Consider the following 13,644-nt stretch of genomic DNA (forward strand, 5'->3'; position numbering starts at 1 on the left):
GTTCAGTTACTTGAAAAAATTTTCTTTTTCTTTTTTTAAATTAAAACAATTTTATTAATTAAAATTTATCGAAGCTCAAACGAAATTTTACTAAAAATAAATGCGAAAATAAAAGAAAACAGTGAGATGAAATAAGAGGTTTCAGAAAATTAAAATTTAATGTTCCTAACATTTTTAACTTGCTCACTCATTTTTTTTTTCAATCAATCCATTTTTTATCTGACAAGATTTGGATCTTTATCTTCAATTAAGCAGTAAAAAATAGAAAAAAAAACTTTGAAAATAATAAATTTAGTTTTTAAGAATTTTTATCTCATAAGTTACAAAATTACTTTAGATATCGAAATAATTATTTTAATTTTAAAAAAAAAACGTTATCGCTTCATTATAATCAAAATTTATTATTGTTATTTTTTATAATTGTTTTTTTGTTGTAATTTTTTTTTTTTTTTTTTTTGATAAATAATATTGGGGATTTATTAATTTTGCTCAGAATAGCAACTTGTCTAATGTAAAATGGATTCTTTGAAACTCTCGTAAGTAATGAACAGAAGATAATGAATTATTGAATCTTTAGAATATATATATATATATATAGAAGTTTAGCGATTAACGATAAAATTGAATATCAATAAATTATCTGGATCATCAATTTATTAAATTAAATATCAGTAAATTTATATTTTGGCCGGAAATATTAAAAAAAAAGTTAAGCAATAATTGTTTTTTATTTTATATATAAAAATATGAAAATAAAATAAATATCAAGTACCTTCCGTAAATGTGCCAAAATTATAAGTCTACTTAACTCTGATTGCAAGATTATGAATGTACAAGATAACGAGTTGATATATATAAAAACTTAAGAATTAGAGCCATTAATAATTTGAATTTTCCAAATATTTAATAATAAAAAAAATCTCCAGGGTTAAGAATCTTATTAAACAATAAAAAAAATGTTATAATTGTAATGTTTATCTTATTTAAGAAATTTATTTAATTAAAGATCAATAAAATTTCTTAATAAATTTGAAATAACAGATTTTATATAATTATTAAATAATTATAAATGGTTCTATTTTTAGGTACTATTATGAATCTATTTGTAATACAAGAGAGCTTTTCATAATTATTTACATATTTTTAATAATACGTGTATATATAAATATTATACATAATTATATTCGATATTAGGTGTTCGATATCGCTGAATATTTTTCATGCATTGTTGTACAGTAAATTTTGTAAATTCTCATTTTATTATTCGTTGTACTGCAAGTCACTTTTCTGTTCTTGCTTAAATACATGTTTAACGTAAATTTTTCTTAAGGATCTCTTTTGGTTGATAAAAATATTTGGAAATTTGGAAAAATTTAAAAAAAAATCAATTTAATTTTCCATTTGTTATTTCTGTCTGCAGGAAGAATTTATTTTTTATAAAAAAAAAACGTTTAAAAACTTAGTAATAAAAATTTATTGTTACATTTCAAAGAATTTTTCTCAACATCTTTCATATTGTATACATAATAATTAGTTATTAATTTTTACAATTAAACAAAGAAAATTTATAAACATACGAATAAAACTGAAAAATGTTGATAAAAAAGTAAAATTTCTGAGAACAATGATTATTTTAAAAAAAAAATCGACAAATTTTCTTTATTTTATAAAAATCTTTGCAAATTCCGTCATTATCATCTAAAAGAGATTATCGCAGATAAATAATACCTTGACGAAAATGAAAATAGTATATTTTTATTAATATGTCATAGATTTTTTTATTCTAATTTACTGCGTATTAAAAAGAAAATATTTGGATGACGATTTAAGCAAAGATAAATATGAATTATGATTAAATTAATTTTTATAGATCTTAGAATATAAGATCTTCCTCATATTGAAATTCAATAATAATTCATCCACATATTGTACATACATTAACCGGTATGTGAGGAAGAGAGATAGAGAGAAAAAAAATCAAATGGTATATAATTTTAGGAATTTTTTAAAGACTGATTTTTAAAATAATTTTATATACAAAACGAAATTTTTACCTCCGCATTTACACAATGTAAAAAAAAATACGACTGCAGCATTTCTTTTTTTTTTTAATTCAATTTCAACGAAATTTTGATAACTTAGATTGTTATCCTTGCTGTAAATAATTTTTACTTTTGAAATAAATGTTTGAGTTAATCGTAACAAATGTTTATTATTTAAAAACATTTTCTTTATACTCAAAATTTTGAATTTAATTTTTTGTAAATTTCAAGAAATATCTCCTGCTGTTAGGGTGAATTTTCACAAAATGCTAATAAACTAATTTCAATATTGATATTTAATTAATGATAGTTTAATTTTAATAATTTTTATTTATTTATTTATTTATTTATGTTTTAATGAATTTAAAATACTTTGTTGTCATAATTCGAAAAATTTAAAACAAATGACATTGAAATGTTTTGAAAACATTTTTTTCTGTCATTTGTAAATTATATTCTGTATATTTTTCATTTTCAAAATCATTTAGTTGCATAATATTTAAGTTCAGTTATATCATTTGTATTGAACCCTCGTTAGAATATAAGAGTTGACCTTGCCATTAAATGATGCCATTAAAAATAGTAGATTATCAAATGATGTTCAAATATTACTGAATTTAGATCGTGATGATCACGCAGTGTTATGCTAACATGTTAAGTTGTCTGTAATTTCATCTTCTTTCATTTTCTAGGATAACAATACATAAAAATTAGAGAATGTTCAAAACAAAATTTCTCAGTATTTTGTTATTATTTTTCTGGTCACATATTTTGACAGTGAATTGCAATGAAAATCAACCAAATGTAATTATTGTTGGTGCTGGTGCATCCGGAATTGCAGCTGCATCTAAACTTTTTCAAAATGGTTTTAAAAATGTGAAAATTCTCGAAGCTGAAAATAGAATTGGAGGACGAGTTTTCACCACTAAATTCGGTAAGTTTTTATAGAATACTTTTTTCTTACAGAATTATGTATTTATTCAATTTTAATTAAATAAAAAAAAAATGGTTTATTAATTAGATTTTTGTTATCATAATTCCACTTAATTTTTCTTTAGTTAAGAAATAATTTTTTTTTTTAATAGATGATTATTCTGTTGATCTTGGTGGACAATGGATTCATGGTGAAGAAGGAAATGTAGCATTTGAATTAGCTTGGCCTCTTGGAATTGTTGAGAGAGGAGGACTATTAAGCACCTTAAATTATTTAATAATTGATTCCTCGGGAAATTTAATTAATCGAACATTAAGTGATGATCTTATAGGCTTATTCTTTAAATTAAAAGATCAATTATCGGAATATTCAGAAAAGAACAATGGATCTATTGGCGAATTCTTCGTCACAGAGTATTTACATATGTTTTTAATTTATTTTTAAATATTGCGGAATAATTTTTTTTTTTATTAGGTTGAATGAAAGTTTAAAAAATACTTTTCTTATTACATTTTTTTAATTTTATTTTTCATTATTGTATTTTTTATCTTATATTAAATTGGAGTTTTTTTTTGTAGATTAAATAAACATTTTAAAGATCATCCCGAGTTGAGTGATAAATCCGAGGGAATTTTACATTTGTTTAATATGATGGAAATGGGAAATGATGCCGCTGATACATGGTGGGATGTTTCAACAACAAGTATTTCTGAATATCAAGACAGTCCAGGAGATTATATGGTAAATTGGAAAGATCGTGGATATGGGACAATTCTAGATATTTTAATGGTATGTAATAATTTTTTATTTAACAACTTTATTATCATTATAATAGTTTATTATTAATATTATTATTTGCATTATTATTTTTTTTTTTAAATACGTTTTCTTTAATGATTTTAGAAACGCTTTCCAAATCCTGAAGAAGAATTACCTGTTTTAAACAATACAATTTTAAATGCAGAAGTTACATCAATTGATTATTCAAATCCAAATGAAAAAGTTACAGTAAAAACTGCAAATGGAGACGCATACACTGCCGATCATGTAATCTTCACCTGTTCCTTGGGTGTTTTAAAAGACAAACACAACTCTCTTTTTCAACCTCCTTTGTCAGAGGAGAAACAAAAAACAATTAAGGTTTCTTTTTTTTCTTATTAATAATTTCTAAAAAAAAAAAACTTTTTTCTAATTAACAAAATGTAAAAGTATTAAATAGTTAATTTTATCTTAATGAAATTATTTAAAAAAAAATAATTTCTTCTTTTTCACAGGGACTTGGATATGGCAGTGAAGCAAAAATTTTGTTATCTTTCGAAAATCCTGTGTGGAACAATGATACTTCGTATGGAGGATTTAATATTCTCTGGAAAAAAGAGGACATCGAAGAACTTGAAAAAGATGTAAGCTTAATTAATAATTTTATAATTAGAATAAATATATTAATAAAAAAATAGACATATAAAAATTAATAATATTTAAACAAACAATAATAAAAAAAATTAGTTATGTAATCAAAAAAGTTAAATTTTATTAATTAAATAAAAATTATACATTTAGCCGGAAAGAAAGTGGCTGTTGGGAATCGTTGGATTTTTCTTCATCGAACACAAACCTCGATTGTTGTTCGCATGGATATCGGGAAATTATTCACGGGAAATGGAAAAACTATCAGAACAACAGGTGTTTAATCAAACAGTCGACATTCTTCATAGATTTGTTGGGAAACATCGTCAAGTTCCCACTCCAACTGGAATGATTCGGTAGGTTAATAAAATTTAACAAAATAAAGTTATTCTGAAAATTGTTTTCCTTTCTTTTTTTGTAGGACCATGTGGAATAGTAATAAAAACTTTCAAGGAACCTACAGCTTTAGAAGTTTGGAATCAGATACTGAAAATGCCTGGTCTTTGACTTTATCAGAACCAATTGACACCACTAAGCCGGTAATAATTTTCATAATTTAATAATTCTTCATAATAAAATTAAATTTTTTTTACAAAATTGAATCTATTAAATTAATTATAAATATATTTATTTCAATATTATGTTCATAAATAAATGATCTTTTAAAGAAGAACATTTCCTACAATAATTTTTGAAAAAATAAAAATTTCTTTAAACATATATAATTTTAAAAAAATCTGTTTTTTAAGAGAATTATTGTAGTTGCAAATTGTAAATGGTTTAAATTTAAGCTAAAAATTAAACAGTTTAATAAATTTAAATTTTAAAAATTTGCAAAGTAAAATAGTGACCATTCTTTTACATTCAAATTGATAAGCTATCATTTATGAAATTCATATATTACTTTTAAGAGAAATTTATTGATGTCATATTTAGAAAATTGACACTATTGCAATATTTCTGTCAAATGAAAACAATAATTAAAAAAAAATCGAAAAAATTTCAACTTCATATATTATACATATATAAATAAAATTAATTAAGTTGTAATAAACAAATATTTTTTATTACTTTCAATAAACTAAAAAAAAATAAATAAAAACTTTACAAACATTTAATTTACAGGTTGTTTTATTCGCTGGAGAAGCCACGAACCCTAAACACTTTAGCACAGTACACGGAGCAATTGAAACTGGACATAGAGAAGCTGACCGAATTATTAAAATGCATCCAAATTTAGCAAAGAATTAGGAAAATTTTTTAAATAATCAGAAATTAAATATGCACGTAATATAGCAAATTTAAAAAAACGTATTAAATATTTACTTATTTAACTAGTAAAATATAGAAAATATTTTCAAATATCAGAGTGTGTTTGGTAAAAAAAAATTTGCATAATTTCCACTCTCAAAAATCTTAAATTACAAATAATTCAAACTATTATAGCTCAAAATTATCAGATACTTTATATTTTGTAATTAAATTTACTAATAAAAATTCGTATGTATTCCAGGAATTAATGTGCATTAATTTTTTCACAACTGAATATCCATCTAAATATTTCTTTAAAAAATTACAATATATTGTAATCAATTCAAAAATTATAATTACATAATCTATGCACTTGAAATAACGTAAAATAATGAAATTTGTAGTTTAAGATAAACTGCAAAGAAGTGCACACACGAAAAAAAAATTTGTCAAAATTGATAAGACATTGAAAAATGTTTGAAAAAAATAAAAAACGGGAAGAATTTCAAAAAGGCGTATTAATAAAGAAAAATTTCAAAACAAATAATCAACCAAGTATAATTATTCTCGGTGCAGGTGCTTCGGGTATAGCCGCTGCAACAAAACTTTTTCAAAATGGATTTCAAAATATCAAAATTCTCGAAGCTGAAAATCGAATTGGTGGACGAATTCACACTACTAAATTCGGTGAGTTAAAAATTTTTCAAATTTTAGAAAAAAATTATAATTATTCCTTTAATTTTAATTTACATAATTATATTCATTTCCTAGTTAAATTTGACTACACAACAAAAGGAATATTCTAAAATGAAGTGAAAAAAAAATTTTGTGATACAATTTTGTTCTAAAAATAAAAAAAAAATAAAATTTAATAATTAAAAATAAAAAATTGTTTATAAATAATTAAATATAATTAATTTTTTTTCTTTAATTAGACGATTATTTAGTGGACACTGGTTGTCAATGGGTGAATGGAGAAGAGGGAAATATCGTTTACGAATTAGCTTGGCCTCTTGGAGTATTGGAAAAAGGTAGAGGATGGTCATCGGAATATAATGAAGAAATATTTGATTCCTCGGGAAATATTGTTGATAAATCAGAGAAAAATGATCTTATTCAATTTGACAAAGAAGTTGAAAGGAAATTGGATGAATATATTAGAAACAACGAAAATGCTTCCATTGGCGTACATTATGAGAATGAGTATTCATCACCTTTGTTTAATTAGAATTTAATTCTATGCATAATTACTTTCTCAAATTATCAATTATTATAATAAATAATTTAGTTTGAATAATAAATAAAAAATTAATAATAGTTAATAATTAACGGTAATTATTCTCATTTATTGATTTTTTATTTTTGTATTTTGATTGCTAGTAATAATTATTAACAAAAATAAATCAATTTTGTTGATCAATTAATTTTTTTTTGTAGGCTAGATAAATACATCGAAGCGCATCCAAAGTGGAAGGATAATAAAAAAGGATTGACAAAATTATACGATATGATGACAGCATTTATGCATTCTGCAGATAATTGGAATGATGTTTCGACATTGGGTTTTAGGGAATTTGAAACGTCACCTGGAGACTTATTAATTAATTGGAGAGAACGAGGATATAGTACTATTCTTGATATTATTATGAAACGTTACCCAAATCCAGAAGAAGAATTACCAATTATGAGTAACACTTTATTAAATGCTGAAGTTTCTTTAATTGATTATTCAAATCCAAATGGAAAAGTTATGATAAAAACATCGAATGAAGAGAAATATTTTGCAGATTATGTAATTGTCACATTTTCAGTGGGTGTTTTAAAAGAAATACATAAATCTCTCTTCAAGCCCGCTTTGCCAGAAGAAAAACAAAAAGCCATTGAGGTTCGTTTATTAAAAAATGATTAATTCACTATTAAAAAATAATCTGATCATAATTAATCGATTTCTTTTGTCAAAAATTCCGAGATATGAAAACGTATTGAATTAAAAAAGAAAAACTTTTGTTTTTTATTTTTGTTTCTTAATTTTTTTTTATATGATGGACAATTATTCTATTGTAATAATTTTTTAGGGAATGGATTATGGAAATGTGGCAAAGATTCTACTCTCTTTTAATGAACCTTGGTGGCCAACTGACAGAAAGAATAGTGAATATTCATTGCTTTGGAAGGACCAAGATTTAGCAATTCTTGAAAAGGATGTGAGTATTATCATTTAAAATTATTGTAATATTAGGAAAATAATATTTACAATAATTTACTTTACGTATAGTTAGAATATAAAATAATTAAAATTTCGTCCATAGAATGAGAGGAGTTGGTTACAAGGATTAGTTGGATTTTATCCAGTTGAGCATAAACCAAAATTACTCTCCGGATGGGTTACAGGAAAACATTCTCGAGATGTGGAAAAGTTAACGGATGAGCAAGTCAAAAATCATTGTATTGAAGTTTTGCAAAGATTTTTCGGAAAAACATACAACGTTACTAAGCCCACTGGAATGATGAGGTAAAAGGTTTTTTAATTTCTTCGCGACTGGTAACAATTTTAATCAAATTTTTTAATTCAAAATTTCTAAAATTCAAAATACTTGTTTGGAAATTATAATTAGAATAAGAGCAATTCCATGGGATGTGATCACAAGAATTTTTGCTGATTGGAGCAATTTTATTGAAACCTTGTGAATATGTTCCTTTATTTGTTCAGAATGAAAGCCCACAAACAATTTTTCAAAATTTTCAAAATTTTTTGAGATATCTCTAATTAAAAATTTATGTCATTTTTTTAAAAAAAAACATGTAACTTTTTTTCCTGTTATCCAAATGAGATCAATTTTTTTTCAAATTTCTCACAAAAAGATACTATTTTAAGAAAAAAATAGTTCATGAAAAAAAAAATTTTTTGCCCGTATTAAAAATGCAAAAAAAAATGTTAAATTCATTTTTTGAAAAAACTACCTCTTCGATTTCAAAAATTTTTTTTTTCTATTTATTGCTGTCCCATTATGAAAATTAGAGAAGTTATTCTTAACATCATAGGCATTAAGCAGAAAAAAAATTTTTGAAATCGAAGAGGTAGTTTTTTCAAAAAATGAATTTAACATTATTTTTAACACTATTTTTTTCTTAAAAAAGTATCTTTTTGTGAGATATTTGAAAAAAAATTGATCTCATTTGGATAACAAGAAAAAAAGTTACATGTTTTTTTTTAAAAAAATGACATAAATTTTTAATTAGAGATATCTCAAAAAATTTTAGAAATTTTGAAAAATTGTTTGTGGGCTTTCATTCTGAACAAATAAAGGAACATATTCACAAGGTTTCAATAAAATTGCTCCAATCATCAAAAATTCTTGTGATCAAATCCCATGGAATTGCTCATAAGTGACAGAAAAAAGAAAAAAAAATTCAATTATCGAATAAGATATTTTGTTGATGATATAGCTAAAGAAAAGTTTGTTTTCTAAAAGAAAATTTAATTTCTAAATAGAAAATTTTAACTTTGAAGAATAAATTTTAGGAAAGATCTTAATAAAGTGAATTCAGCAAATTTGTCAATTATTTTTAGATCAATGTGGCATAGTAATAAACACTTCAGAGGTACCAATAGCTACAGAAGTCCAAAGACGGATCCTAAAACTTCCGATCATACTAAATTGGGAGAGCCTATTGAAAAAGAAAAACCAGTAAGTACTGAAAAATTTCAAATTATTTAAACATATTTTTGCATTTTTTAAAATAAAATTAAATTTTCAGGTCATTTTATTTTCCGGGGAGGCAACAAATTCCAAGCACTTTAGTGCTGTTCACGGTGCAATTGAAGCTGGATATAGAGAAGCTGATAGAATTATAAAACTACATCCAAATGTAGGAAATACTTAGAAAATTTTCTTATATTAAAATTGTAATAATATGAATAATATTATAAAAAATTTTCTCTAGTTACCCTTCGTAAATTATCGCTAGATACTTTGATCTTTTGTTCTACTTAATAATAAAATAGAAGATTTAAAATTTTGTTCAATCTTATAATTTGTTATCTTATAAAGTAATGAAGAAAATAACGATAAACTCTTTCACTTCAAATGCTGTCAAGGATTATTGAAGTAGAAATAAAGATTCTAAAACGTGATTTATGATTTATGATCAACTTCTTAAAAAAAAAAGAAAAATTAACCCCTTAAATGCTGATGACGACAATTTTGTGCGTCAAATCTTCGTCATCGCAGTTAAGGGGTTAATTAGATTTTCTCCCCTACTTTTTCGATTTTGAAAAATGTTAGCGGAATATACATGCAAATAAAAAATTTGCAAACGATTTTTGAAAATTTCAAAATAATTTGAATTTACAGGGCTTACAAAAAATATTTCATTGAAATTTTAAAAATGAGATTTAAAAAATTTATTTGCATGACCAACAAAAAAAAATTTTTTTTCAAATCATAAATTGAAATAACAATAACAAAATAACTATAAGAACGAACATTCGGAACGAACGGAATTCGGAAAATGTTGTTTATTTTAAGGTAATTGAAAAAAAATGTATTGTCTTAAAATAGGGAAATTTAACAATAGAAAACGGTAATGAATAAATTTCTATTGCTTCATGACCTATCATAAGATACTTTGATCTATTCCATACTTATTCAGAAAAAAAGTTGAAATAATTATCAGTCTTATAATTTTGTTATCAAGTATAATAAAATAAAAATCAAATTACGATAATTCCATTAGCCTTGAACTTTCTTGTGAAAATGTAAGATGGAAAAAAGGTTAAAAACAAAATTATGTTTCAGAAAATTAATGTAAGTGTATTTTATCATTAAATGAAAAAATTGAAAACTTTATAAACAATTACGCATTCAGTTCAATGTAATTAAGTGTTATTATGCTTAAAAGCATTGAGTTGAGTACGTAATTGTTTTTGTCGTGTACAATAAATTCTCATTTGGAATTTAAAAAAAAAGAAGTAGATTATCGAATGCGACCTTTTATAATAATAGATCAGTTAAGAATAATCGGTTAATATAATTGAAATCGTCGTCCGAGAAACATCATTTTCAAAAGATTTTTTTAAAAAAGTAGAAATGCTGTTCAAAAAGAAATTTCTTAGTATTTTTTTACTCTTTTTATTGTCAATTATTTTAACAGCAAACGCCGATGACGATCAACCAAGCGTAATTGTTGTTGGAGCTGGTGTATCAGGAATTGCCGCTGCATCGAAACTTATGGAAAATGGCTTTAAAAATGTCAAAATTCTCGAAGCTGAAGACAGAATTGGAGGTCGAATTCACACTGCAAAAATGGGTAAGATTTTTCATAAAAAAAACAAATGTTATTCAATTTATTAATCTAATTATTGAATTTTTTGTTTCATAAGGTGATAAATTAGTTGAATTGGGCGCACAATGGATTCATGGGGTAGAAGGGAATGTTGCTTATGAATTGGCCTCACCACATGGAGTAGTGGACAAGGGAGACGAAGGAGTAGACAAAATGCATGAAAAAGTTATAGATTCTGCGGGCAATGCAGTAAATCAAAAAGATGTCGATGATGTTAATGAATTTTCTGAAAAAATGGAAGAAAAAATGGTGGCATATGCTGAGAACAATAAAAATTCACCTTTAGGAGAATTTTTCAATCAAGAGTATACCATTGAATTAATCTTAAACATAATTAATACAATATCGAAGAAATTAACAAATTTCCTCACTTAATGAAAATTTTTTTATTGTGATGAGAAAAATGAAAAAAAAACAAAATGAGAAAATTAAAATTTTTCTAAATTGATTTTAATGGTTATAAAATATTTTACCATTCAAAAATATTATAATTTAAATTTTTAAAAATATAAAAAAAAATTTGCTACACAATTTTTAAGAACAAAATATCCTAATTTAGTATATTCATCAGTTGATATATCTTTTATTGATAATTTTGCATTTATGATTGTTGATATCGTATTAATAAAAAAAAAGTGATTTATATATTAATATTTTCTATTTCTTTTAGAATTGACAAATATGTTGAAGATCATCCAGTGTGGAAGGAGAATAAAAAAGGATTTGCGAATCTACATGATATGACAATGATGGCTATGTATTCTGCGAATTCATGGGATGATGTTTCAACAGCAACTGTTAAAGATTTTCACAATTGTCCTGGAGCATTCTTTATTAATTGGAAAACCAATGGATATAAAACTCTTCTCGATATATTAATGGTTTGTTTCATGACAACATCCATCTATCATTAAGTATTTTTAATGTGATACAATTTTAAGAGATAAAAAAAAAACAGTAAATTAAAATTTTTAAATATTTTGAGAAAAATTGATTTTATTAAGCTGTCATAGGACTAAAACAACGATTTTTTGAAATTAATTTTCTTTTTATAGAAACGTGTCCCAAAACCAGAGGAAGAATTACCAGTTATGAGTAACACAGTGTTAAATGCTGAAGTCTCCTCAATTGATTATTCGGATCCTAATGGAAAAGTTACAGTAAAAACTACAAATGGAGACACACACACTGCAGATCATGTCATCGTCACATGTTCCGTGGGTGTTTTAAAAGACGTACATAAATCCCTCTTCAAACCCGTTTTACCAGAAGATAAACAAAAAACTATTGAGGTTTGGTTAATTAAAAATTAAACACACGTTTAAATAAAATTTAACAAAAAATCCTGAAATTATTTGTGACCATTTATTTTAGGGCATGGGTTTCGGAAATGTAGCAAAGATTTATCTCTCTTATGATGCACCATGGTGGCATGATGAAATGCAAAAAGGAGTCGGTCTTCTTTGGCTGGACAAAGATTTAGAAGAAGTCGAGAAGGATGTAAGCCTTTTTGTTAATTAATAATTTTTAAATAAGCGACACGAAAATATTCTCTATTTTGTACAGTCACACATGAAAAAGGAAAATTAAAATATTTTTTACAGAGTGAAAAGAATTGGCTTCAGGGATTAGTTGGAGTTTATGCAGTTGAACATCAACCAAATTTACTCGAAGCTTGGGTATCGGGAAAACATTCTCGCGATATGGAAAAACTCACTGATGAACAAGTCAAAAATCAAGTTGTTGAAGTTTTGCAAAGATTTTTTGGAAAGACACACAATATGACTGAACCCACTGAAATGATGAGGTAATTTAAAATTTCAACGATATTTGAATTTAAAGCAGAAATTTTAATTAAAATTGAAAAAATCGAATTTAAATTTTCCATTTTTTACAAGCTAATGAAAAAGCAATTTCCAAAGAAGAGAATTTAATTTCTAAACAATTTTTAACTTTTTAGATCCATGTGGTCTGGAAATAAACATTTCAAAGGAACTTATAGCTACAGAAGAGTGATGAGCGATCCTGATGTTGTGAATCCAACAAAATTATCAGAACCAGTTGGAGAAGGAAAACCAGTAAGAGTTTTTAATTTGACAATTGTCAAATTTTGCATTTTAGCTTTTTTTTAGTTTCCATTTTGCATGTTGATAATTGAAATTAAATTTATAGGTCGTTTTATTCGCCGGTGAGGCCACGAGTCCCCATCACTATAGTTCAGTTCATGGCGCTATTGAAACAGGTTGGCGAGAAGCAGAGCGAATTATGGCACAACATCCAACTGTAAAAAGTTAAAATTAAAAGATTTTGAAAATATCTCAGTGATTACTTGATAGAAATTTTTTTTACAGAGAATTAAATCAAACTTATTAAAATTCAAATTACATAAATAACATTATTTTCTTTGTTTCTTAAAAATGATCACCAGATACTTTTAATCTATTATCGCACATATGAATAAAACAAAAATCTTATAATAATTTATCAGTTTTTTAATTCGTTGTTTAAAATCAAAAAATTATACGACTTTGAGAAAAATAAACTTTTCGTTTTAAAAGTTTCATGCAATTTTGTCAATTATATATTAATAAAAACAATAAATTATTTATAAAAAGAAAATTTTAATATTATAACAATAGGGAAAATAAAGATAAAGTTCATATG

At 24.4% G+C, this 13,644-nt stretch overlaps 3 protein-coding genes across 3 annotated transcripts; all 3 read left to right on the top strand.

Annotated features, from left to right (window-relative positions):
- Window positions 1-2,636: 2,636 nt before the first annotated feature.
- Window positions 2,637-5,899, top strand: LOC127279441 (spermine oxidase-like). Its single transcript, XM_051301788.1, has 8 exons — window positions 2,637-2,976; window positions 3,128-3,389; window positions 3,555-3,765; window positions 3,880-4,116; window positions 4,251-4,379; window positions 4,537-4,739; window positions 4,805-4,922; window positions 5,509-5,899. The coding sequence occupies exons 1-8, from the start codon at window positions 2,760-2,762 to the stop codon at window positions 5,632-5,634; spliced, it is 1,503 nt and encodes a 500-aa protein (XP_051157745.1). The 5' UTR covers window positions 2,637-2,759; the 3' UTR covers window positions 5,635-5,899.
- Window positions 5,900-5,975: 76 nt separating this feature from the next.
- On the top strand, window positions 5,976-9,769 carry LOC127279440 (spermine oxidase-like). Its single transcript, XM_051301787.1, has 7 exons — window positions 5,976-6,321; window positions 6,570-6,837; window positions 7,072-7,519; window positions 7,710-7,838; window positions 7,944-8,146; window positions 9,206-9,323; window positions 9,394-9,769. The coding sequence occupies exons 1-7, from the start codon at window positions 6,108-6,110 to the stop codon at window positions 9,517-9,519; spliced, it is 1,506 nt and encodes a 501-aa protein (XP_051157744.1). The 5' UTR covers window positions 5,976-6,107; the 3' UTR covers window positions 9,520-9,769.
- Window positions 9,770-10,644: 875 nt separating this feature from the next.
- On the top strand, window positions 10,645-13,541 carry LOC127279438 (spermine oxidase-like). The gene is made up of 8 exons (XM_051301785.1): window positions 10,645-10,944; window positions 11,018-11,285; window positions 11,651-11,861; window positions 12,036-12,272; window positions 12,355-12,480; window positions 12,585-12,787; window positions 12,941-13,058; window positions 13,153-13,541. The coding sequence occupies exons 1-8, from the start codon at window positions 10,725-10,727 to the stop codon at window positions 13,273-13,275; spliced, it is 1,506 nt and encodes a 501-aa protein (XP_051157742.1). The 5' UTR covers window positions 10,645-10,724; the 3' UTR covers window positions 13,276-13,541.
- Window positions 13,542-13,644: the final 103 nt, after the last annotated feature.

This window comes from Leptopilina boulardi, unplaced genomic scaffold (assembly GCF_019393585.1).
Source record: "Leptopilina boulardi isolate dan_hultmark-lab unplaced genomic scaffold, ZJU_Lbou_2.1 LbouV2_216, whole genome shotgun sequence".
Classification (NCBI taxonomy): Eukaryota; Metazoa; Arthropoda; class Insecta; order Hymenoptera; family Figitidae; genus Leptopilina; species Leptopilina boulardi.